This window comes from Ipomoea triloba, chromosome 15 (genome assembly GCF_003576645.1).
Source record: "Ipomoea triloba cultivar NCNSP0323 chromosome 15, ASM357664v1".
Taxonomy (NCBI): domain Eukaryota; kingdom Viridiplantae; phylum Streptophyta; class Magnoliopsida; order Solanales; family Convolvulaceae; genus Ipomoea; species Ipomoea triloba.
In genome coordinates this window covers 5,525,147-5,549,985 of record NC_044930.1, presented here as the reverse complement: position 1 = coordinate 5,549,985, position 24,839 = coordinate 5,525,147, and the positions used below count along the sequence as shown (strand labels likewise).

Here is a 24,839-nt window from a genome sequence, read left to right as displayed (position 1 = left end):
TGTTTGAAATTAATTATGTTGTCATATAATTCTAAAAAAGAAGTAATCATAATAATATTAATCAATTTGACAATATTACCCCTAGATTTAACACATATTTAACAAAAATTTTAACAGAGGACTATTTGTGGTAAAAAATGAAAGTCAGGGGACCATTTGTGGTCGAATTGAAGTCGATGACTAAAAGGAGTACTAGCCCAATAGTCAGAGGACCATTTGTGGTATTAACTCTTAAAGCTAATAATCCATTGAGTCTCTCTTGCAACATACTCGATCGGAAGTAAGATTTTAACAATTTCAATTTTAAAAAACTCCTTTCTACAAATGCAACATTAATCGAGATAGCCAATAATATTCGATATGCAATAATAGCATTTGAAAAGCAACTCATGTGTTTCAATGAATTTAATATACTCACTGCTCTATCTTTTCTTTCAATAAAATCTCTCTAAGCAATTTAAGCTCAAAATACAATTTTAGCAAGTTTAGAGATAAAAGGTCTTTGTGTGTTGAAAGAGACAGACCCTTTCTTTTTTTGTTGTGAAAATTTTAAAAGTATCTAAAAATAGATGTTTGCAAAATAAAAATAAAAAATCTGAAAATAGACAAAATAGTGGTCACATCATCTGATTTTTTGCTGAATATTTTCTTCTTATTGAACCCAATTTGTCAAAAAGTTGATGTCTTATCAAGAGTTGGTAATAATTTGTTCTTCACTTTATTGAAACAACCAATCAATGTTTTATCATGTTGCCTCTGTTGGGTGTTTCATCATTTGTTTTTTTTTTGAAAATATTGGGTGTTTCATCATTAAGAAACCTAATTCCTGCTTAATTAAAATAAAGCACTCAATTTACTAGTCATCTTGATAAAGTGGGAGCAGATTGAATATCTTCCTTCCAGGCTTTGATTCTGTTATACCATATACTGCACCACGCCAATCATCTTGTTTTGTGTATAGAATTTGCGGAGATCAGATTGCTCATAACATAAGCATGGCGGCTAAGCAGCAAGAACCGCGACTTTCGTTGAAGCTGTTGATAGATGAGGAGAGGAATCGAGTAGTTGCCGCGGAAGCGCACAAGGAGTTTGTGGAAATACTTTTCAGCTTCCTCACCCTCCCCATGGGAACGGTAATCAGGGTCACCAGCAGTGGAGGCACAAAAAACGCTGTAAAAATCGGGTGTATGAATAATCTGTGCCGTGTTGTTGAAAAACTGAGCAATGAAAATTGGGAGACAGAGAACTGCAAGAGCATGGTGCTGCATCCACGAAATCCACTAGGGAACTACTGCCAGAAGTTGAAAGTGAACATCGATGATTCTTGGTCCAATACGAAGTACCGTTGTTCTTGGTGCTGTTCTAGGATGAGCTGGTACCCAAATGTAAGCTGCACATGTGGAGGGAAGACCTCGAACCATAAAATTACGTATGGGGTAAATAATGAGGGTGCGTTTTTGCAGAAGGGGAGGACAATGTTCATAATCAGTGACGATTTACAAATCAGACCTGCTTGTCCAAGCGTTCTAGCTCGACTTCTATCCAATCTGGGTTTAAGTGAAATGGATGGAATCCGGGAGATGCTGATAGAAGTTAGCAAGGAGCAGGTAACTCCCACCCTTTAATTTTTACTCTCCATCTCATCTGATCTCATCTGTATCTATTTTTTAAAATATAATGATTAAGAATGAATGAATCCACTTCCCTGATGCCGGCCGGCCTTTTGCAGGTAATCTCTCTGCTTGCTCGTTCACTGGTTTCAGAATCTCCTTTGAGTGATGTGTTTCTGCCTAACCCTACAAAACATGAGACAAAATTGCCTGAGAGGACATTGCAGACAACTGAACAAAATGAGCCCCCCGCCCCTACCCCCACCCCCACCCCCACCCCCACTCTGAATCTTCAAGTAACATTAAACAAGTCAACAAACAAGTTATTGTTTGCTAAGGCCACTAATGAGTTCTTTGATTTCCTTTGTACCTTTCTTACCATTCCTGTTGGATCAATCATACATGTTTTGAAAAGAAACTTGGGGGGGTTTGGAGGATGCATATACAACTTGTACACGAGTGTAGAGGAGTTGGAAGATAAATGGTTTGGTTCTTGCCTTAAGTCTGCTATTCTCAATCCTCAGATTGCGCAATATCATAACTGCAAGAAGCAGCCTCTTAAATTGGATGAACTAATAGAGAGCAAACTTCTGCTTGACCCTAGGCCTAACCAGAATTTTGCGGGGGAACCTTTGTTATTCATAGTTTTAGACAATTTGGATGTGAAGCCTTTGTCTTCTGCATCAAGTTCCCTCATATTGAGGGAACTAAAAGTGCCTTTCAGAGATGTTGAAGATCAAGTGATCACCGTTGGCATGAATGAGGTAATTGACCACTGAACATATTTGCACTTAAATATGTATGTGTACAGTAACTACAGTGTATGTGTATATATATATAGTTATAGTTATAGTTACTTCTCATGTTTACAGGCATTGAGCTTACTGAAGGCTGCTCTTACATCGCCATCATCAGCTCTAACAAATGGCCTAGCCTCCTTTTTGCAGAAGAAGAAGAAGAAGCAGGAAGCATAATAGCAGATACTATGAAAATCGTCGGTGGTTTTATTAATTAAAGCCTCAGAAGTTCAGCTCTATAATCTTGTAGTATTTTTGTTATACTTCTGCGTTCTGCTTTTGTAGTTTGAAACCAATGTTTGTTTGTGTCCTATAATTAAGTCCTCTTTGTTTGGTTTGTGTAATCTGCCCATGTTCTTTTCTTCTGTTTTAGTTTTTCTTTTTCACTGTAATGCTTTTTTCTTTTTTCTTTTTTTTTTCCTCCTTTTTTTCTCCATTTTTCTGTGTTATCTTCATTATACCTTTTATATTTATTTTTTAAATTTACCCCTCAAACTTTGAAAAATTACTCAACTATATTAACATATGTTACAAAAGTTTAAAAATAATTGTCAATTTACTCAACTACAGGCATTGAGCTTACTGAAGGCAGCTCTTACATCGCCATCATCAGCTCTCACCAATGGCTTAAGCACCTTCTTGAAGAAGCAGGAAGATCTTGAGTATGAGTTTTATGATGAATTTTGTCCTTGATCTCAACTCTCGATGTAGCAGTGTCCGTTTGCTTTACGTTGTTGTTTGAAGACGTGTTTTTTGGAGTCCTGGAATTAATTGTATTGTCCTTGGTTTGGTTTTGGCTAATTTGCTTGTTCTTCTCTTTTTTCTTGCTATTTTTCCATCTGAGTAAAAATCTTTCAATAACCATACAAACTAAGGAAAAACCCATATGGGGTGTTTGGTTGTGCGTAATTTGATTGTAAATGAATTGAAATTCAATGAATTGTTCAATTACACCCCAATCGCACCATTTGGTTGGAGAGAATTAACTCCAAATGAGGAATTGTAATTGATGGAGTCCTGAAATGACCGCGATTCGGTTCCAGTTTCGAACCGCCGGTTCACAGTTTTGAGATTACACAAACCGGAACCGGAACCTTATATTAAGGATCCGGTTCCGGTTCAACCTTTTTTTTTTTTTTTTTTTTTTTTTTTTTTTTTTTTTTGTATTTTGGGTTTTTTTGTTTAGTATGGTGTGTGTGTAAATAATATAATATACATAAATATATATATCAATGTGACAGTGTGTGAAATTGTGTATATAACATAATATATTATGTGCGTGGGGTGTGTGTGTATAATATATATATATATATATATATATATGTGTGTGTGTGTGTGTGTGTGTGTGTGTGTGTGTTAGTGTGTATATACTAGATAAACAAATATAATATAATGTATAATGTGCATAGCTCTAGCCTGCCAGTAGGCAGTAGCCTAAATATTTTTTTTAATTATTTCACGATTCCAGAATCGGAACCGTACGGGTTGTTCTGGTTCCGGTTAGGTTTGTCTAGTACACGGTTCGGTTCGAACCGAACCGTGGTCATCCCTAGTATTAGGTGGAGGAGAGGGACAAATTTGTTTGTGTAAAGATAATTTTGCCCCTCCTCTTTTATTTTTTTGTCTAATTTTTTGCCCCTCCTCTAATGCTCCTTTGTCTTTTATTATTATTATATTAAGGTGTGTTTGGTTTTGTACATGGGAATCAAAATCGGTATGAGTATCAAATACGGAGTACTACATAAGGGTAATGGGTTTTGGTGAAAGTATTTTACATATTTAGTAATAGGGTGAAATGTGAATGATTATTAATATTTGCGGAAGAAAGAAGTAAGAGAATTGAAACCCTTATTTAATAAGGGTATGAATTTTTCAATTAATGGAGTATTTCAAACCTATACTAGTATTCTAACAATCTGTCAACCAAACGCACCATTACTATTATTATTATTATTATTATTACTACAACATAAGGGCATTTTAGTCATTCTATCACTTTTTACCTTTTCATCCATGTACTCCTATTTCTGCATACCAAACAGTGTAATTTCAATTCTTACTTTATTCCAGCCTTATTTTTCTCCCACCGAATTACCATTATTTTTACCCTAATTCGCTTCTCCCAACCAAAGGCGCTGGTATTATTTATCCCGGTGAAATACTAGTTTAGAGATAAAAGGTCTTTGTGCGTTGAAAGAGACATACCCTTTCTTTTTTGTTGTGAAATTTTTATAAGCACCTGAAAATAGATGTTTAAAAATAAAAAACTGAAAATAGACAAAATAGTGGTCACATCATCTGATTTGTGGCTGAATATTTTTTTCTTGAAACCCAATTTGTCAAAAAGTTGATGTCTTATCAAGAGTTGGTAATAATTTGTTCTTCACTTTATTGAAACAACCAATCACCATGTTGCCTCTGTTGGGTGCTTCATCATTAAGAAACCTAATTCCTGCTTAATTAAAACAAAGCACTCAATTTACTAGTCATCTTGATAAAGTGGGAGCAGATTGAATATCTTCCTTCCAGACTTTGATTCTGTTATACACTTATACCTGATACTGCACCACGCCAATCATCTTGTTTTTTTTATAGAATCGGTTCAGTGTTTGCGGAGATCAGATTGGTCATAAGTCATAACATAAACATGGCGACTAAGCAGCAAGAATCGCGACTTTCCTTGAAGCTGTTGATAGATGAGAAAACGAATCGAGTAGTTGCTGCAGAAGCAGAAAAGGACTTTGTGGATATACTTTTCAGCTTCCTCTCCTTCCCCATGGGAACGATAATCCGGGTCACCAGCTGTGAACAGATCAAAATCCCTGTCACTATTGGTTGTATGAACAATTTGTACCGTAGCATTCAAAATAGCCCAGTAAATTGGCACACACAACTCTGCAAAACCATGGTGCTGAACCCAAGAAATCCATGTGCTTGGTATTGCAACAACTTGAAAATGAACATTGATGACTCAGGGTCGGAGATGACGGTGTACATGTGTTCTCGCCAGGGTTGCCGGTATTTGAGCAAGTACCAAAATGTTATGTGCAGTTGTTCTAATGGGAGGACTACCGAAGAAATTAAGTCTGATAATTCGGGGTCGTCAGTAATGAATTGCAGGTACGGGGGTGCGTTTTTGCAGAATGGGTCGATAATGTTTTTAATCAGTGATGATTTACAGATCAGACCTGCTTCCCCACACTTTCTTGCTCAACTCCTCTCCGGTTTGGGTTTAAGCGAAACGAGTCGAATCAGGGAGATGCCGGTTGAAGTTAGTAAGGAGCAGGTACCTTAGTATGTAGTTCTCTCATCTGCTTGTATTTCGATTGAACATTTGAAACTATTCATTTAATTTGCAGGTAATTTGTCTGCTCACACGTTCACTGGTTTCAAAGTCTCCATTAAGCGATGTCTTTCTGCCTAATCAAGGGGCAACGAGCATTCATTCGAAACCTGAAACAACAACTTCGCCATCATCCTCTATTGATGTGATTGGGACAGATGATTCCGTTTTGTATCTTAAAGTAAAAGTAAACAAGAATACGAACAAGATACTGTATGCTGAAGCCACAGATGAGTTCTTCGATTTCCTGTGTAGCTTGCTAACCGTGTCCATTGGGTCAGTGATAAGAGCTTTGCAAGGAAATTCGGAGTTAGGATGCATTGATAACTTATACACAAGTGTGGAAGACTTGGACGAAAAATGGTTTGGTTCGGGTGTTAAGGACATCATACTTGACCCTGGGTTTGCGCAGCATCATAATTGCAAGAAGCAACCCCTCAATTTTCTGGATCGTATCGAGAGTTTCTGTATGATTGACCCAAGGAACAGCAATAATTTTGCAGAGGAACCTTCTTTATTCATAGTTTCAGACGATTTGGAAGTGAATCCTTTATCTTTTGCATCAAGTTTTCAACTACTGAGGGAAGTGAAAGTGCCTTTCAGTGTTATTGAAGAACAAGTGATCACTGTTGGAATGAAAGAGGTAATTAAACCCGGTTAATTAGATTTGCATTATAATACACAACTTGATCAGATGCATATATAGGTAATAAATTTGAAGTTTTTATTCCTGCATGCTTACAGGCATTGAGCTTACTGAAGGCAGCTCTTACATCGCCATCATCCGCTCTCACCAATGGATTAAGCACCTTCTTGGAGAAGTAGCAGATATTATGGGTTTGATAATTTGTAGCCTTATTTCACTTCTTTGTATTTTGTATTTCCTTGACATTGTTGTTTGAAGACATGTTTTTTGGAGTCCAATCATATTGCCCTTGTTTCGGTTTGGTTTGGCTAATTTGCTTGTGCTCTTTTCTCCCGTGAATCTGAATTATTGGATTGCTTTATTGACTATAACAATGAGAGGCAAAAGTAGGAAAAGAAACGCAATACAATTTCCACTATCTCTCTACCTAAAACAGCTCTATGATACAACAAACACCCCAAATTCACTAGAAAAGATCACTTTGCCAAACGCCAATAATTATCGGCACTTGGATTGGACTGTTTCTTAGTGTATGTAGCCTTGATCATTCAAGAAATTAAAATTTGTCTTGGAGATCTTTGGTTGAAGATGAAGATGATTGTGTTTTTTTTTTTAATGTCAAATGTGGTTACATCATTCTATTATATGTCATTACTTGTTATTTATTTTCCACCTAAGGGGTTTGGTTCCAGAGAAGAATTATGTGAGAAAGGAATTTTATGAGAAATGAATAATGTGGAAATAAAGTGGTAATTTAAATTTCAGTATTTAGTTGAAGGAATCAAATTACTGAAAATTTCAATTTTAATGTTTTGGTATACATAGAAATAAATAGTATACAGTCAAAAATGCTGCCCAAATTATTATTATTATTATTCATAACTGACCAAATTCAAATTTTGCTTTTGAAAATTTATGTGACACACTGTAAATAAACTCTATAATTGTATAACGAAATTACGAAAGCAATAAAATATATATAAGGTAGTTTTGAAAAAACATATTTTGATTGAGGTTGATCTACTAATTGGTGTTCTGTGTTGAGAGTAGAAAAAGACACTATAATCGAAAGAGAGATGTCAAAAATTAATTTTAGGTTAAAAAGAGAGAGGCAATTTTGTCTTAAAGTTTTTTTTTTTTTCTAAAATCCATAGAATTGAAATATCGGAGGTATGAGATTCTAATTCCATGAAAATGAGGCAATTTCAATTCCACATAATTGTAATTACTTCTAATCAAACGAAAGAATTTACTTGCCTTCGGAATTATGTGTGACTGAAAACCTGGTTATATTCTACATTTTTCATACTTATTTTCCAACAGTTTGTTAATTTTGGTGGAATCTGATGCTACATAGTACATAGGACATATTCTCTTCTCAATTGTGAGACACAATATGCGTTCAGCGTTCCCGCCAATTGTCGTGTACCTCCACTATGTGAACCAAAAATTCCTCTCACGATTTCATGAATGTCATGTCCATACAGATAGTAATTCTCCCAACTTGCACTAAATCTTGGGACATCTAAAGCCTAAGATCTCCCCGTCATTAATGCAGGTGAGATTATTCTTTTTTTTTTTTTTTTAGTATTATTGACTCAATTATAATGTTGTATCTGTTTTCTAAAACGTTTATCTTTTGTTTACATTGAGAATTGAATCATAAGCCTTTCATTTGAATTCTAAGTTTTTTACCATCAAACTAATCCAAGTAAGGTTATTCTTATCTCTAAAATTTACTCCCTTTCAAAGTAATATGATAGGACATATAAATTAAAAGTTTTTTTAAACATGATGTGGCTTGCAGTATTAGAAAGGATTGCAAGTCTTGAAAAGTGAAAAAGAAAAAAAAAGTACAATGTCATTAGGCCTTCGTCAATAGTTAAATTTGAGTGTGGTTTTTGAGGAATTTTTGTAAGTATGATTAGAAAAGAGTAAATGGTGTGGAGAAAAAAAATAAAAGGAAAAAAATATTGAATATATATAAAATTACGCGCTCGCCTAGGCGCAGAAATCTAGGCCTCACGCACGCGTGAGGCGCAACTTCCTTTTCCAATGGGGCCGACCATAACCTGCAAAAAACTCTCATTTGCAGGAGAAAGAACCCATAATAAAATACCCATTCCCATTAGTTTAAAATCCATTGCATTGTGTTTTATTGTTCCAAAATCCATCCAAAACATACTATTGGGAAATGCCTTATTGGAGAGATTCTAAATCCACTATAATCGGTGATGAGTTGTATTTTCGCGGGAGCTGGAAAGAGTTAGGTGGTAAAACGGGAAGAAGTTCCCGAGTATCGTCTCAAGGAACGGTAAGAAAGGATTTGATAGACAAGGAATTAGCCACAAGAGCTCCTATTTTTCAAAAGCTAGTCCTAACAAGATGGTTGTGTATATCATTCTAAAGATGTCTCAAAAACTAAAACGAAAGGTGTTGTAAAACAAGTATTGGAAGGGAGGATTCGGACTAATCTAGCACACATGCAACTCTTGATTTCCTAAGGTACTAGGGCTTGAGAACGCTCAAAGGACTCACATGAGACAAGGTCACTCACACCACCGCCACTCTCGTGGTCAATGGACTCACTTCTTAGACTGTAACGTCATCCTTGTGAACATTAGGCTAGAAGAGGCATTATGACAAACACGTTATGTGCCTCTTGCCTTCCTTCTCTCTTTTCTCAAAGGTGAGAAGGAAAAGAGGTTGGTGAGGTCTTAACGCATTCCCTATTCTCATAGGTGAAAGCTTTCTACACTAACTCTCAAGTCCGATCGGCCTAATCGGAGTAGAGGTCACACAAACACCCCAAACCGCAGTCAAGATATCCAAAAAGCATCATTCTACCCTAGATATATGATATGAGAGCTCAAGAACAACATGCATGTTCAACTAGTCCAAATCCACTAGGTAACCAGCCACACATCTCTAAACTAGGTATCATCAAAGCAATTGAACAAATCTTAAGCTACAAGGATTGAAATCAAATAACAATTCAAAGAACAAATCAATTCACAAACTAAAAATTGAATAACAAGAGAGGAAATTGGAAGATTACTTGAATGTAAATGGAATCCTTCTACAAATCTTGATCAATTGAAAGTTGATGTGCACAATCTTCTCCAAATCTAGCTACTTGAAATGAAATGTGAGTGGAATTGAAGTGGAATTGGGAGGGAATTTCAACCTAATTCTAGAGAGAGAAATTTTAGACTAGACTAATCTGGAAAAATGAGTGGGATCCCCTGGAAAAATGCCCCCAATCTCTATTTAAATCGCGTCAAACCGCCAAAATATTACGCTGTGGACGCCTGACTGGACGTGTGTCCGCTGCGCGTCCAGCAGGGTTTCTGCTGCGTTGCGTCGAAACTTCTGCGAGGTGATTTTCGGACGCGGGCGTCCGACCCGCGTCCGCTGCGCGTCCTCAGCAGAGCGAACAAACTTCAGAGAGTTGATTTTCGGACGTGGGCGTCCGACCTTCGTCCGTCGAGCCATTTTTCGAACGCGGGCGTCCAAGCCGCGTCCGCCTCGCGTCCACAGCAGAGTTTGGTTCGGCTGTGCAAAACTTCAGAGGAAGAAATTCCGGACGCCTTGGCGGACGCGCGTCCAAGGCGCGTCCGTGTCCTGTTCTTTGCTCCAATGTTGGCCTGTGACTCTACCTTTGAAATCCATGCATTTTTTCACATTTTTGCACAACGTTTTACCTACAAAATGATCAAACATGTGTGGACTAGGGTCCAATAGCACTAACAAGCATTTTAACGCAATTAAGCCCCAAATCAATCATAAAAGCTAGCAATTACGTGCAATGTGACCCGAGAACGACCCTATAAGTGTAGCATCTTTTGCACTTATCAATCGGACTCTGCTTTTTTATGTAATAAATGATCAAAAGAAAAAAAAATCACAACTTAATGCATAATTCATGTCATTGTTTATAATTTTAGAAAAAATATTTTTATTGCCTGCTCGTAAATCAATTGACTATATGCACTACAAATTAATAAAAAAGTTCACATAAATAGCAAGTGAATATTATGAAGTGATTTTGTAAGGAATGTAACATTACTCTGATAAAATCACAATACGCAAATGTCCCAAAAAAAATAATTAAAAAAATAAAAAACTTGAAGCCCCTATCCACAATGTTTTTGTATTATCTTTAAGACCTTCGAAAAAAAATATGTATCCATATATTGTATGTAAAATTAAATTCAAATTACCTTTAATACATATAAATTTTGATTTGAAGATTTAATATTAAGTTAGTCTAAAAACTCTAGTAAAATTAAAATGTTCAAATTCAAACCATTATCTCGAAAGTACAAACAAATATAATAATTTTGATCCAAAATCACACCACTTATTGGGAATTATATTATTTTAGGATAACTAAATATTTACTACACTACATGTGTGTACAAATTTTTCATTACATTATAACGAATCATTGTACTATATAATATCCATCTTTTCAAAATAATTCTTAATTAATATTTTTGTAAATAAATATTTAAGTTAATTACAAACTAATCCTATTTACATATATTATTGCCGTACAACCTAAAAAAAAATATGGGCACCCTAGGCATTCCCCCAAATCCGATTGGTTGATATAATTTTATTTAAGTAGTTCATACTCCATAGTAAATTAATTGTTTCATTAGTAATCAGTCAATACAAGTCTATGCGATGACATCTCTATTACCTTTTTAAATGGATAGTCATTATGAAGGAAAAATATTTACTGGTGTATTATGCATTTTGTTTGAAAATCTGATGTATTATGCATTAAAGTGCATAAACATATATAGGTACAAACAAGAGGTATTGCATGAGATAAGTTACATAAGAGAATACCTACTCTAATGAAGGATAAAGATAATAATAAAGACTAAACAACAGATAAAGTATAATCCTTAATACGCCCTTGCAAGATGGAGGAACCGTCGGCGATGCAATCTTGGAACGGAACCATAGAAACTATGATTGGCCTAATGGCTTTGTCAACACATCAGCCACTTGATCAGATGACGAGACATGACGAACACAAAGTGAACCATCAGTAACCATATCTCCGACAAAGAAATAATCCAACGCTAGGTGCTTTATCCTGGAGTGGAAGAACGGGTTCTTGCACACATGTTGCACCTGAATTATAGCAGAACAATGTAGGTGTCCGGGTCAAGACAATACTAGCCTCTTGGAGTAAACTACGAACCGAAACCAGTTCAATCGTTGCGCGAGCTAACGCGCGATACTCAGGTTCCATAGACGAGCGAGACATCGTCTTTTGTCGTGTAGACTTCTGAGAAATAATGTCCGTGCCAAGATAACAGACTAAACAATAGATAAATATAATCGTTAATAATCATAAGATTGAACCTTGAGGCGGAGGCATTGATTCTTTAAGATAAAAGGATTGAGAAAGTATACAACAAATATTACCTTGTAAAAAATGATTGTTTAATAATAAAAAAATTTGATTCACGTAATTTTTTGTTTCTCATAATTTGATGTTTATCTCATTCACGGCATAGTCAACTATTAAATCAGCTCCAGCAAAGAAAACGATGATGGTCAAATAATGGCAGTAGTCATTTTCCATTTTGCAATAATGTTAAATTATATCATTAATAACACGATTTCAAATAGGAGAGCGATATTCAACACCCCATTTCTTATGTAATATGTCTAATCTAAGATTTCTATGAAGGGGTTAAATATGTTTATATTTCTTGTCAAAAAATAAAATAAAATATGTTTATATTTTGTTGACATCGTAGAAGTTATGTAATTTCATTCAATAATCAATATATGTAGTCTACGTTTTCTACTTTTTTTTTCAAACAAATAAAATTAGTGATTCATATTATCATTTTATGTACTAAATGAACAATAAAATTTAAATTTCTTATGATATATATGGTCGTGGTTGGTGGCAATTGGCCAGTATTCTCAAGAAAATGTGAGAGGATCAGAGGAGTAGGTGTACTGATCAAATTAAATTTGAGAGGATGCTGGTGAGTCATTAATGCAGTAATAAAAACCAAAGTCAAGTTTCTTTTTAATTAAAAAAAAACCACAAAGTCATTAAATTATTTAGGGTGTTTAATTTAAACATTAGAATCGTAATGTAATGAAAATCAAATATTTAGTAACAATAATGATTTTATTAACATTCACACTATTTAGTTTTTTTACGATCTTTTATAATCCAAGTAGGAGAGAGATGAAGGAAAGAGAAAAAAAGAAAACAAATAAAACAAAAACAAAAAAAAAAACTGTGAAATCAGACTTTAAAAAAACTATAACGCGTCTGGCTAGGTGTTTATTGTGCTAATGCTCTCCTTTTTTTCCTCTCTCCTTGGGTTCTACAAAAGAATCAAGACCTTACAAGATCATTTTACATTCCCTTACCTCCTTCTCTATCATCCACCTCATCATAGGCTCCAAGAAAAAACCATAGTGGTGGATGCTCTAAGTAGAATGAGTCACTTTGTTTGGTAGTAGAGGAGTAAAAGGCTAATGAGTTTTGTAATTACTAAATGATTTGATTTCAATAGTAGAATAATAAAAGTAGGCAAAAAAAAAAAACATAATAATGGGTATGAAAACTGATAATAAGATGCAAAAATTTCCAAACTAAACACACCCTCAAATATGCAGAGTATATAAATAATGGTTGAAAAAGCGTATTTCATACGGAGTATTTCCAATTTAGTATGTTGGAAATACTTTTTGAAAAAACGTATTTCCAAATACAGAGTATTTCCAATTTAATATGTTGAAAAAATTTGAAAAAGATTACAAAATTTAATTTTTATCCATACATATTATAAATTCCGTAATCTTTTTTAAATTTTTTCACTCTTACTACCATTACTGTTTGATGGTGTAAATGTAAACGGTGGTACGAATTTACACCATGTGTGTTTGATTATGTATTTTTAGTGTATAGCGTGTGTATACATGAATGTAAGAAGAAAGGGAAAGGAAGTCATGGCTTCCTTCCGAGAAGGGGCGAAAGGATGAATGGATTCAGTCTGCCATTACANGGACCTGACCCTTCAGGAATATAATATTCCCCAAAGGTCACTTGCCCCTTAACAAATTCTAAGAGACACCCGACTTTTTAGGGGTACAATAATACACAGACTATACATTATATTTCTACCGTAGTCCCTAGGGGTATTTACCCATCACAAGTCCCCCACTTCTTGAATCTGCGAGAGTCGTCAGGTTCGAGAAGTAAAATGTGCTCCGGGCGGCCAACTTGTTACAAGCAAAATCTCCCTGGTCTGAATGCCTTAATAGTCTGTGATGAACCCCTCAAGTTTGAGTTGAGCATGAGGGGCGTGATTTACGCTGATTGCCTCGTTAAAAACCTTAGACTAAGAAAAACCTAGTGGGAAAAAACCTAGCTAAGGGAAAAAGAGTACAACCAAAAGCGTAATAATTAAAGACTAAGGGGTTATGTCTAGTTGTTGATGCAGTTATGTTGCTCCTTGTGCTGCCATTGTCGAGATGCAAATATATCGAACATCTATGGATGGAGAAGATAATGCCAACCATCGAGCGGTAGGAGAAAATAATATGATGCCGAGCAGATATAGTCCTACCGCATTATGAGATATGTGTGAAGGCCTTAAGCTAATATTAACGCCAAGACGCGGGATAAATTCATCACTAAAAAGGCGGCCTTGCTGAGAATCAGTATTAGCTCATCGCTAAGAATCGGGATAGATTAATCGCTGGAAAAGCGACAGCGCTCAAAGGCGGGATAAATTCATCGCTGAAAAGCGGCATCGCTAAAAAGCGGAATAAAATCATCGTTGAAAAGCGGGATAAAAACATCGCTGAAAAGGCGGCCTTGCTAAGAAGCGGGAAAGTCATCGCTGAAAAGCAACATCGCTCAAAAGCGAGATAAAGTCATCGCTGAAAAGTGGCATCGCTAAGAAGCGGGAAAGTCATCGCTGAAAAGCGGCATCGCACAAAAGCGAGATAAAATCATCGCTAAAAAGCGGCATCGCTAAGAAGCGGGATAAAATCATCACTGAAAAGCGGCATCGCTAAGAAGCGGGATAAAATCATCGCTGAAAAGCGGCATCGCTAAAATGCAGTATAAAATCATCGCTGAAAAGCGGCATCGCTAAGAAGCGGGATAAAATCTAGTGCCATGACGAGGCATGGGCACACTTAGCCGGACAAATTTATGCAGGTCAACCTCAAATGAAAAATTCGTGCAGGTTGAACAAAACCCCAAACGAAAGTTTTTTTTTTTTTTTAATTTTATAAATCCGTGCAGGTTGATCAAACCCCAAATGGAACCGGACATATCCGTGCAGGTCGATCAAACCCCAAACGGAAGAGCCGGTGCTTTTTTTTTTTTTTCGAAGGGGTTGGGGGACAAAGTCCCCCACTTTATGAACTACACACAGGGTAGCAGGCTAGCAGCCGTGCTACCCAATAAAAAATATATTTATATATTTTTCGGTACAATGATCTTATACTACAATTTACATCTTTTGCTACAGAATTCAATTCCTAGCCAACTTTAGGGGTATTGTAGTTCTGATCGTAGCACATTTGAGTTGACCTCCCGAGTAATTGTTGTAGCATTTCCAACTTTTGCTCGATTCTTGATCTTCATGACCTCCAATGATCTCCGTAAAAACATGTTGAGACAAAATATTTCCAAAGTGTTTAGGACACCTACATATAATTAATATTATATTATAATATATTGGTGGGGGACATGTTCCCCATCTTATATATTATATATGTATATTATATATGTGTAAGGTATGCTAGCAGCCGAAAGGCTATTACCTATCTTTCTTTTTCTTTCTTTTTTTTTTTTTAATAATGTTATAACACATATATAACATAATATTATATGAAAAGCTGGATGGATAATGATGGTGGAATCTGGTGGTGATGGCCAGTATTTCGTAGTATTTCCCTTGATTTCTTCCTTGGTCTGCGGTTCACAACCCACCACCACTGACAACCACTTTACACTTTTCTTCTTCTTCTTTTTATTTTTGTCTCTTTCCATTGTTTTTCTTTCCTCGAGACCTGCAACCACCATAATGGAATGTCAGTGAATAAACTGGAGGGTAAAACCATGCAGCACCGGAGCAGTTGATGAAGAAAGTCAGGCGATCGGTGTGAACGCCGACCCGCCGTTGTCTCTCCACTCTCTAGTCCTTGAACTCACTACCCTTTGACACCTCCGCCACTAACGACGACCGGGTGCACAACGTGGCTGGGATGGAGCTAGCTGGAAAACGTTAGGCAATTTTATGGCCATCCGAAAAGAAAAGGTGGAGCTGGCGCCGTAGGCCGTAGCTGGTGGTGTGGCGACATGGTGGAGCACTTATTCGGCAATGGCAGCAGCGGAGGTAGAGGTCGTGGCGGCGGTTTCGGCTGGAGGTTGTTGGCGATAGCGGTGGTTGAGCTCCGGCGGTGGTTGGCGACTCTTTCAAAAAGCAAATGAAGGCTTTGGAATCCCGGACCTCGCCTGCAATCCTTGAAGCTACTTTTGGGTGTCCGTTTCTGGTGCATTTGTCTGGATGGTGATTACCTCTGGCGACATCTATTTAGTTTGGACACCGACAGTCATAAGACAGCATGGCGACGCGGCAGCCTGCAGCGGCGACGGCGGTCGTGGTGGTCCGAGGAAGACTTGGTATCGGAACCGATGATGGTGGTGCGGCGGTCGATGGTGGCAGTGCATATGATGTTGCTTCTTCTTCTTCTTTCTTCGCGCATGTATTCTGCCTCATTTTGAGGGTTTTCGACACGTCGACTGCTACTTTCGATGCGTCGAAAGTCCGGAAAAACGGATCAAAACAGTGCATGGTGTTGTGTGCTTGTTGCTGTCGATGATGATGGTGAGCAGGATGGTGAGTATCATCCTGTTGATTAGAGGAACACGGCATTTCGTCGCATTCCCCACAGACAGCGCCAATGGTGGTGTAAATGTAAACGATGGTACGGATTTACACCACGTGTGTTTGATTGTGTATTTTTAGTGTATAGCGTGTGTATATATGAATGTAAGAAGAAAGGGAAAGGAAGTCATGGCTTCCTTCCGAGAAGGGGCGAAAGGATGAATGGATTTAGTCTGCCATTACAACGGGGGTCAGGTCCTTTATATAGGAATAGGACCTGACCCTTCAGGAATATAATATTCCCCAAAGGTCACTTGCCCCTTAACAAATTCTAAGAGACACCCGACTTTTTAGGGATACAATAATACACGGACTATACATTATATTTCTACCGTAGTCCTTAGGGGTATTTACCCATCACTGTTATTGTATTATTTTCATTGTCATCCTTAATTTCTAAAAGCATCAATTAAAATACACGATAATTAATATTTTTAATAAAATGAATCCTCTATTTAATTTATGGAATCCTAACCAGCAAAAAATCTCAATAAGATAACTCAATTTAAATTGGTTAGAATTGATAAGTTCAAATTAAAAATACTAATAAATAACTTTTATGAAAAATTAAATTTAAAATTAATGATTATCAAATTAATTATTTCATCAATTTGATTGGAATTCCTCCAAATAGTATTCCCTTATTTCCGTCCAAATGTATCGTTAGTCAAATATGTCCTTACACGAGTTTAGTGATTTTCTCAGTGGACCACGGTTTAAATGTTAATGACTTAATGGGCATTGCGTAAGTCGCCATAGCAAATTGGGTGCCTTTTTTTACGCTTTCCGATATTCCGATTTCCGACCCGCAACGCTCTCCTTCCCCGTCTCCTCAAGTGCTCTTCCTATATTTCTTCATTCTTACCAGAATCAGTTTTTTCCGTCTCTCTATATATACGAAATCTATCTTCTTCTTCTTCCTCATTTTTCCTGCTGCGCTCACGCTGATCTGCGTAAAACGCTAACGCGCTCACATTTCTTCGTTGCTAACCATGGGAGGTGATCACGGGAACGCCAAATCGGACATATCGTTTGCTGGTACCTTTGCCAGTAGCGCTTTTGCTGCTTGCTTCGCCGAGGTCTTTCATTCCACTATCATTCATTTCTTAATCCGTCTACCTTTAAATTATGGCCTCAGATCATTTCTGGTTTGGAATGTAATTGATTAGTGTATGCTTGTATTACTGCATTTTAATCTTCGTAAATCTGCTGTTTGAATTTTCGGATTCTGAGCGTTTTCCTTTGTTTTTGTGTGCGTGTGTGTAATAGTCAGATGCTGAAAACATCGTGCTAAGTCGGACCGGTCTTTCACTCCACTATTATTCATTTCTTACTCCGTCTACCTTTAAATTATGGCCTCAGATCGTTTCTGGTTTGGAATGAAATTGATCAGTGTATGCTTGTATTACTGCATTTTAATCTTCGTAAATCTGCTGTTTGAATTTTCGGATTCTGAGCATTTTCCTTTGTTTTTGTGTGCGTGTGTGTAATAGTCAGATGCTGAAAACATCGTGCTAAGTCGGACCGGTCTTTCATTCCACTATTATTCATTTCTTACTCCGTCTACCTTTAAATTATTGCCTCAGATCGTTTCTGGTTTGGAATGAAATTGATCAGTGTATGCTTATATTACTGCATTTTAGTCTTCGTAAATCTGCTGTTTGAATTTTCGGATTCTGAGCATTTTCCTTTGTTTTTGTGTTCGTATGTGTAGAAATCTGATGCTGTAAACATCGTGCTAAGTTGGACCGGTCTTTTTGGTGTTTTCCTTTTTTCCTATCAATTTATGTGATCTGTTCCGTCGCATGAATTGAATGGAGGCTATTTTGCCTGTCATTTCTTCTGTAGATTTAATTGTTCTGATGTTTTAGTTATTACAGTATTCCAATCTATGCAAGAATCGGATCTCCCCTTTTTGTTGCCTGTATGGTCTACTATGTGCACTTGTGCGTAGTGTAATAGAATACTTTTGATTTTGAAAGCAAATTTTGATTGGATGAGTTCATGAGATTCTTAAGTAGGTCTCTCATCCTGCATATAATCACTGAAAGTTGATTACATCCGAAAACTGGCTGTATGCTATATCTGTGACTGCAATTTGCGTTAAGTTATTTTGTCAATCATTTTTTCTCTTCTAAAGTGCTTTTATGTATGAATATATTTACTTTGTTCAGATTTGTACTATTCCATTGGATACTGCTAAGGTTAGGCTTCAGCTTCAAAAGAGAGCTGTTGAAGGAGATGGAATGACTTTACCAAAGTACAGGGGAATGTTGGGTACAGTTGGAACAATTGCCAGGGAAGAAGGTCTAGCTGCACTGTGGAAGGGTATTGTACCAGGGTTACATCGTCAATGTCTATTTGGTGGCTTACGAATTGGGTTGTATGAACCTGTATGTCCTATTTAGGTTTCTCTGATAGTGTTATTAATATCAACTCTCTGTTGGTTTTAAGTTTTAACCCCTTATGTCTCAATTTCATTCTGAGCAGGTAAAGAACTTCTATGTGGGTAAAGATCATGTTGGGGATGTGCCACTGTCAAAGAAAGTCCTTGCTGGACTCACAACTGGTAAGGGCATCTTTTCAATGCTTGTGTGGTCTATTTGCTCGAGTTCAGAAAATTAAAGTAGTGATGTAGTTCTTTCTAATCTTTAATAAACCATAAATTTTATCCAACAATATGTGTTTTTTTATATCCAGTACTTGCACAGTAATTTTATTTGTGTTTTGTATTAGTTTATGTTTGTATTATGTGAGACATTCTATTTCATACTTGTTCATCCAACAGGTGCTCTGGGCATAACAATTGCAAACCCTACTGATCTTGTTAAGGTGAGGCTTCAAGCTGAAGGCAAATTACCTCCTGGTGTGCCAAGGCGTTATTCTGGAGCATTAAATGCTTATTCTACAATAGTGAGACAAGTAAGTTTTCTGGCTTTATCCATTTTTCTACTTCTCGAGAAAATGAGCCAGCTGTTTATTTAACCTTTGTTTTCAATTGATAAAAGTTTTTGTTGCATCTGAATTTTAGGAAGGAATTGCAGCCCTGTGGACTGGACTTGGACCAAATGTTGGGCGAAATGCTATAATAAATGCAGCTGAATTAGCAAGTTATGACCAAGTGAAGCAGGTGATTTTGCAATAAATTTCTGCATCATACTAATATTTCTGTTATACTCTGACATGCTTTTTTGTTTGTTTATCAACTTTATCCTGCCTATGTAATTTATTTGTTTAAATTTCCCTTTCAGACAATTCTAAAGATTCCTGGGTTCACAGACAATGTCCTTACTCATCTTTTATCGGGTCTCGGAGCTGGTTTCTTTGCCGTCTGCATAGGCTCCCCAGTTGATGTGGTATGTTATTAATGTTTCCCTTTTTAGTTTCCCATTAGTAACTGTAGATTCATTGTTGAGTCAACTTCTGATGGTTTATGTCATTGTTTCCACCGCTACTAGTGCCAAGTCATGTCAATTTGCTAACTTCATGCAGGTTAAGTCAAGAATGATGGGAGATTCAACATACAAAAATACACTGGATTGCTTTGTGAAGACTTTGAGGAATGATGTAAGTTTCTTCTCCCTATGTTATGTGTCTAATGTCACATTTTGTATTTGACTATAAAAATAGAATCCATTCACGTAACCTACCCTAAACTTAGATGAGTTGATAATTTATATATTTTGTATTTCTAGGTTACTTATGTTTAATGAACCACCGTGTATGTGTTATCCCTTCACTGTGCGTTTCCAACTTTTGTGTTGTGTCTTCAGGGACCGCTTGCATTCTACAAAGGCTTTATACCAAATTTCGGTCGTCTAGGCTCATGGAATGTGATCATGTTTTTAACTCTGGAGCAGGTAAAGACTTGTATGCTTGCTTGCTTTTAGGATGGCTTAAGATTTTTATCTTTTCTTACTACATAATCTCTTTCAAGAATTTTGATCGATAAAATGTTGTGTATGGCAGGCTAAGAAGTTTGTTAGAGATTTAGAGTCATCTGGAAGATAAAAGTATGGTTTCTCAAAACAGAAGTCATTACAGCGCAGACACAATTCAATGTGGTTTTGGTTGGACATGAAGTCTTAATGTTCAGTTGGTAGTTTTTTTTTTCCTCCAAATTAATTGTGATAGTGAATAAAATAGCATAATTGCGAAAACTGAAATGCTATCACTACCAAAATTTGAGACCTCCATTGGTTGTCACATTGTTTTCCCCGTGAGGCAATTGTCACAATTAAGACAAGTTTTTGTTTTGTTTTTCATTATGGCTAACCTTGGGCTTCTACTCTCGTCAATACTCTTATACTCTCTATATTTTTTTTTTATAAAAATAAATATTTTGAATTGAAACTAATCCTATATTGCTATACATGCCAAATAGGATCTCTATCTCTAATTAACAAGACATGCCCCATCTTATTCATATCTCATAAGTATCCTTGCCCCAATAATTCATATCAGAATATCATTTACAATACCATATACAGTAGTAATCAGACGGCATGGTTAAGTGTCACCACATATGCATAAACCTCGTATCAAATATTATTAAAATAAAATAAAACATAATAAATAAACTAACAAATTCATGGCAAATTATACCATGGACCAGGTCTACCTTGCATTGTAGATTTTGGTTCAAAAATAACATTAAGATTTTGTATCTGTAGTTGACACATAATGTACCTGCAGTTGACAGTTTCTGTACATGCAGCTATGATATTATGTGTCAGCAATTCGCAAGTTATTTGTTTATATTTACATAAACTATTAACTATGGGTACAAAATGGATTAATAAAGGTAAAAAAAAAAAAATTGTATCAGGGTTCACAATGCAATATGAACTTTGGTCATTGCTATAATCATTACAAATTCATGCTTACCCCTTTAGTGAATAAAAAGTCATGTTTATACACTTTATATTTGTCATATGTAATAAACTTTAAATACAAACGCCTATTATTTTTTTCTTCATTGCTCATTTTGTCTTCGTATAGAGGATATTCATTTACTTTGTAAATACTCTCGGTTTAAAATGCTCAAATGTAATAACAATTAATTTAAACAAGACATTCTAATCCAAGAAAAAGATAGGTTTGATAGATTAATTGATATTTATAAGGTAGGTTTTTGGGCACCTAAATAAATAATTATGTGCATACTTGCCTAGCTAACAATAGGCTTATTGTTGGAAAACATCCGTGTCTCTTTTGGATGACGAGGGAAACTTACATCCATTACCTATGAGTGTACATTGAGTAAAACGTTGGAGTCGAACTTGAAACATTATCCCAACCAACTTGATTATAATTACCCTGTATATCTATACTTTTAAACATTAGTAATTAATACTAATTTTTTGTATTTTGTAATAATAATAATTTTCACTTTTTAGAAAAAGCCAGCCTAACTCGACTTTCTTGAGTCAAAGCACAAATTATTTTAAAAATTAGGAAAAAATTACATAATGTATCTAAATGTAAGCATGTTATAGCATTAAAATTATCGCACGCGGCCGTCAGACAAGAGCTATAAACCCCAAGGACAATTTTTCATGTTATGTTTACTATATATTAGTTAAACCAATCTTTTTTCTTTACTTATTTTCTTTAGTACCTTAACCATTTAAAATTGGGAATAGGGAGAAAAGGGAGCAGTGGAGCACCTTAATGCAAATGCCAATGTTATTTTCTTTCCTTGTAAGTTGTAAATTCAAGATTTTACAGTACCAGTACCACACCTGAAAAAATCCAAAACACAGCATACACATTTATGCCGCACAATTATGGGACTCATGCTGAATGTTTTGCTTCAATGAAACTGTACTCTCTTTTTCTTTATCCCTTTTCTTTCTTTCCTTTTTTTCTTTTTTTATAAAAGCTTGAATTGGAGGTGAGGGCTTAATTTCATGAACTCTCTCCTTTGCTTCCCTTATTTTCTTCTTCTGAAGTGCTGCTGCTAACTACGGTTTTGACAGCAGGTGAGGAATCCATCAAGCTTGCAGCTATTGCAGCTTTCAAATCTTCATCATCTTCGTCTAGTAAGAGTTCTTGATCCCTATACTGGAATTCCATACCAGACTGCTGCTGCCTTTCACCAGGTCTGTTACCTGTTCTCCCAGCCGAGTTGCAAGACTTTGTAATCCTCTCTGCATCTTCAGGCGTGAGCCACTGTCCATAACCGTTAGACGCTTCAGAGGAAGTGATTGGACAGTCCTTGGGAAAATTTCCCCTTACCAGAAAAATGCTCCAGCCAAAACCTTTCAAGGAGTCGAGATAAGCTGAAAGGTAAAACTTAGAAAGGTGTTCTGGGGCAGCATAAAGACTATCAAAATTATACCACTCCCCGTTTACTTTTCGGATACAGAACCAATGGTCCTGCAAATGACAAATAAATGCATTTTCCAGTTCTGGGTCAATTTGAGCATGCTCAGCAACTGGGCTGTCAAGTGGAATGACTTGCAAATCCCAAACCTCCAAAGCCTTCTCCAAAACCTGCAAGTAGCTTCAATTCAATAAGATTAACTACTGAAGTAGGTATTATTAAATGAAGACTACTCACTTTTCCCAAATTTTGTTCAGTCAAAATGTAAGAACACCCAGGAGTAAACAACTAAACATAGACAACAGGAACATCACATTGAAGTTATAATTTTTTATAAAGGTTCAATTGAAGCAAGGCTGAGGGTTTGTCCAGGCTGTCCAGCAGGCTCTTACAATAGATGTAATCACACTGAAAGCACTTGACATGTACCAAAAGGTTATAGTAAGATATATCTCACCAGTTCTAAAGAAGATATCGTCAGCACTAAATTCAGTGCAGTTAATGAATTGAGAGATCTTTAATAAAGTGAAAGCCACTTCAACTTAAATGCTCAATAACTAGCTCAACAATAAAACAAAAATTATCATTTCACCAAATCAAATGAACAGATCGGCAATGCAATTAACGTTCCACATCTTTAGGGGCAATGCAATGGAAGCCAACTAATGCTTATATACATGGAGCACTAGTAACCATGTTTAAGCCTAACATTACTTAAGAGCATTGGGTTCTTTACTAGACTAGATGATATCTACAGATTCAGTTACCACAGGTCCAGAAACAATGAGAGTGCCGTGGAAACACTCCACAACTTTCTTGTTATTTTATCATTGTTACATAGTGAATGACACCACCACCCCCACCCTCTCCTCCAAAAAGAAAAGATATAGACTGTACAGGTTAGAAAGAAAAATATAAATATGAATAAAAGTCTCAGATCATGAAAAAAATCGAAAAATTTTATACAGGCTCTCATATACATAAGACATGACATTTTAGGGATAGAAATTTCCCAGGAAACACAGTCGATAATGTAAATCCACACTGGTATCCGCCAAAAATTAAAAAAAAAAAAAGAAAAGAAAAAAGGAGGGTACACACAAGAGAAAAGCACCAGTGCATAAACCACCCATTTTTCAGAAACAAAATACACTGTTGTAAAAATATCGGGCGTTTGTGGCACCCAACTAAAAAGGAAACCTGATTTTTTAGAATTCTAGCAAGTATTCCTCCCATATCATACAAATGGTCAATAGCACATAAAAGACCTATTCTTCCCTTTGGCCTAGGAGTGCCTAGCACCTAGTCCGGAACTCGGGAGTCGGGCCTAGGCCAAGTTTTACAACACTGAGACAATTTTGTCTTTACTACCTAGTATTTAAGGAAATCAAACAATAGTTGCAATTGAATTGGAAGATCACTTAGCATCAAAATGCAAATAGCATGCAAAGTGATCTTCACTGTACAGACTTAGCAAACATATACTACTCCTACTAAATAATACAGTTTAAATCTTTTGTCCAGTATTAACTTTCCAATCATTCAAAATAAAGATTATACCAATATTTATTTATCCTCAAGTCCTCAACACATATATAGAACAGACAATTTCTCAAATTGAAGCAAAATACACATAAAAGTACCAGCGCCAACCACAAAAGTTCAATCATTTTATAGGGGTGAATATAAAACCTAACAAAATTGAACTACTCATTTCAAATATATCAGTGGCTGATAGAAATATATACTAAAAGAGTGCGAAGACTGACGGTAATAGAACCTGGATGCTGAAATCGCCGTCGAGGGAGACATTGTGAGACTCCTCCGGGATGAAATCGCCGGTTCCAGCGCCTCGAAGCATCATCTGACGCTCCCTGCGATCAAGATCGGAGGCGAGGGCCGCCAAATCGAACTCCGAGAAGAACGGACCCTGCAACACAGTGTTCACGCAATGCACAGCGCAGAGCTTAGATTCCTGCACCTCGTGGTACAACATCCCACCATTGCTAGCTGTTGCCCCTTCCATTCTAATTTCTTCAACAAATTTAAACCCTAATTTCTGCGACTCTGTTTTATGTCTCCCTCTCTCTCTCTCTCTCTCTGTTCCTCTCTCTATACTTCTGTCTCAATCAGTCTCTCTCTCTCTTCTCTGTCCT

At 36.4% G+C, this 24,839-nt stretch overlaps 4 protein-coding genes across 5 annotated transcripts; 3 read left to right on the top strand and 1 right to left on the bottom strand.

Moving 5' to 3' along the window:
- The first annotated feature begins 799 nt into the window (after positions 1-799).
- Positions 800-3,208, top strand: LOC116006240. 2 transcript variants are annotated; one of them, XM_031246540.1, is made up of 4 exons: positions 800-1,607; positions 1,730-2,374; positions 2,483-2,604; positions 2,978-3,208. In XM_031246540.1, the coding sequence occupies exons 1-3, from the start codon at positions 996-998 to the stop codon at positions 2,582-2,584; spliced, it is 1,359 nt and encodes a 452-aa protein (XP_031102400.1). In that variant the 5' UTR covers positions 800-995; the 3' UTR covers positions 2,585-2,604; positions 2,978-3,208. The 2 variants fall into 2 exon arrangements, with proteins under 2 accessions (XP_031102400.1, XP_031102399.1); XM_031246539.1 differs by lacking the exon at positions 2,978-3,208 and having other exon boundaries at positions 801-1,607; positions 2,483-2,751.
- A 1,682-nt stretch (positions 3,209-4,890) lies between these two features.
- Positions 4,891-6,708, top strand: LOC116006247. Its single transcript, XM_031246548.1, has 3 exons — positions 4,891-5,693; positions 5,767-6,393; positions 6,495-6,708. The coding sequence occupies exons 1-3, from the start codon at positions 5,055-5,057 to the stop codon at positions 6,573-6,575; spliced, it is 1,347 nt and encodes a 448-aa protein (XP_031102408.1). The 5' UTR covers positions 4,891-5,054; the 3' UTR covers positions 6,576-6,708.
- Positions 6,709-17,102: 10,394 nt separating this feature from the next.
- On the top strand, positions 17,103-20,653 carry LOC116006037 (mitochondrial uncoupling protein 1). The gene is made up of 9 exons (XM_031246285.1): positions 17,103-17,434; positions 18,530-18,748; positions 18,846-18,924; positions 19,144-19,277; positions 19,387-19,485; positions 19,607-19,711; positions 19,848-19,922; positions 20,129-20,215; positions 20,325-20,653. The coding sequence occupies exons 1-9, from the start codon at positions 17,348-17,350 to the stop codon at positions 20,364-20,366; spliced, it is 927 nt and encodes a 308-aa protein (XP_031102145.1). The 5' UTR covers positions 17,103-17,347; the 3' UTR covers positions 20,367-20,653.
- Positions 20,654-22,025: 1,372 nt separating this feature from the next.
- LOC116005471 (ataxin-3 homolog) lies at positions 22,026-24,839 on the bottom strand. Its single transcript, XM_031245675.1, has 2 exons — positions 24,464-24,839; positions 22,026-22,853 (listed from the first exon to the last, which is right to left on the bottom strand). Exons 1-2 carry the CDS (start codon positions 24,707-24,709, stop codon positions 22,266-22,268), a joined length of 834 nt encoding a protein of 277 aa, XP_031101535.1. The 5' UTR covers positions 24,710-24,839; the 3' UTR covers positions 22,026-22,265.

Coding starts and splice junctions, on each gene's coding strand:
- LOC116005471 (XM_031245675.1), bottom strand. CDS start 24,709: ATGGAAGGGGCAACAGCTAGCAATGGTGGGATGTTGTACCACGAGGTG. Junction 22,854..24,463: donor ACGGCGATTTCAGCATCCAG/GTTCTATTACCG, acceptor AGCTACTTGCAG/GTTTTGGAGAAGGCTTTGGA.
- LOC116006247 (XM_031246548.1), top strand. CDS start 5,055: ATGGCGACTAAGCAGCAAGAATCGCGACTTTCCTTGAAGCTGTTGATA. Junction 5,694..5,766: donor TTGAAGTTAGTAAGGAGCAG/GTACCTTAGTAT, acceptor TTTAATTTGCAG/GTAATTTGTCTGCTCACACG. Junction 6,394..6,494: donor TCACTGTTGGAATGAAAGAG/GTAATTAAACCC, acceptor GCATGCTTACAG/GCATTGAGCTTACTGAAGGC.
- LOC116006240 (XM_031246540.1), top strand. CDS start 996: ATGGCGGCTAAGCAGCAAGAACCGCGACTTTCGTTGAAGCTGTTGATA. Junction 1,608..1,729: donor TAGAAGTTAGCAAGGAGCAG/GTAACTCCCACC, acceptor GGCCTTTTGCAG/GTAATCTCTCTGCTTGCTCG. Junction 2,375..2,482: donor TCACCGTTGGCATGAATGAG/GTAATTGACCAC, acceptor TCATGTTTACAG/GCATTGAGCTTACTGAAGGC.
- LOC116006037 (XM_031246285.1), top strand. CDS start 17,348: ATGGGAGGTGATCACGGGAACGCCAAATCGGACATATCGTTTGCTGGT. Junction 19,712..19,847: donor TAGGCTCCCCAGTTGATGTG/GTATGTTATTAA, acceptor AACTTCATGCAG/GTTAAGTCAAGAATGATGGG. Junction 20,216..20,324: donor TGTTTTTAACTCTGGAGCAG/GTAAAGACTTGT, acceptor TGTGTATGGCAG/GCTAAGAAGTTTGTTAGAGA.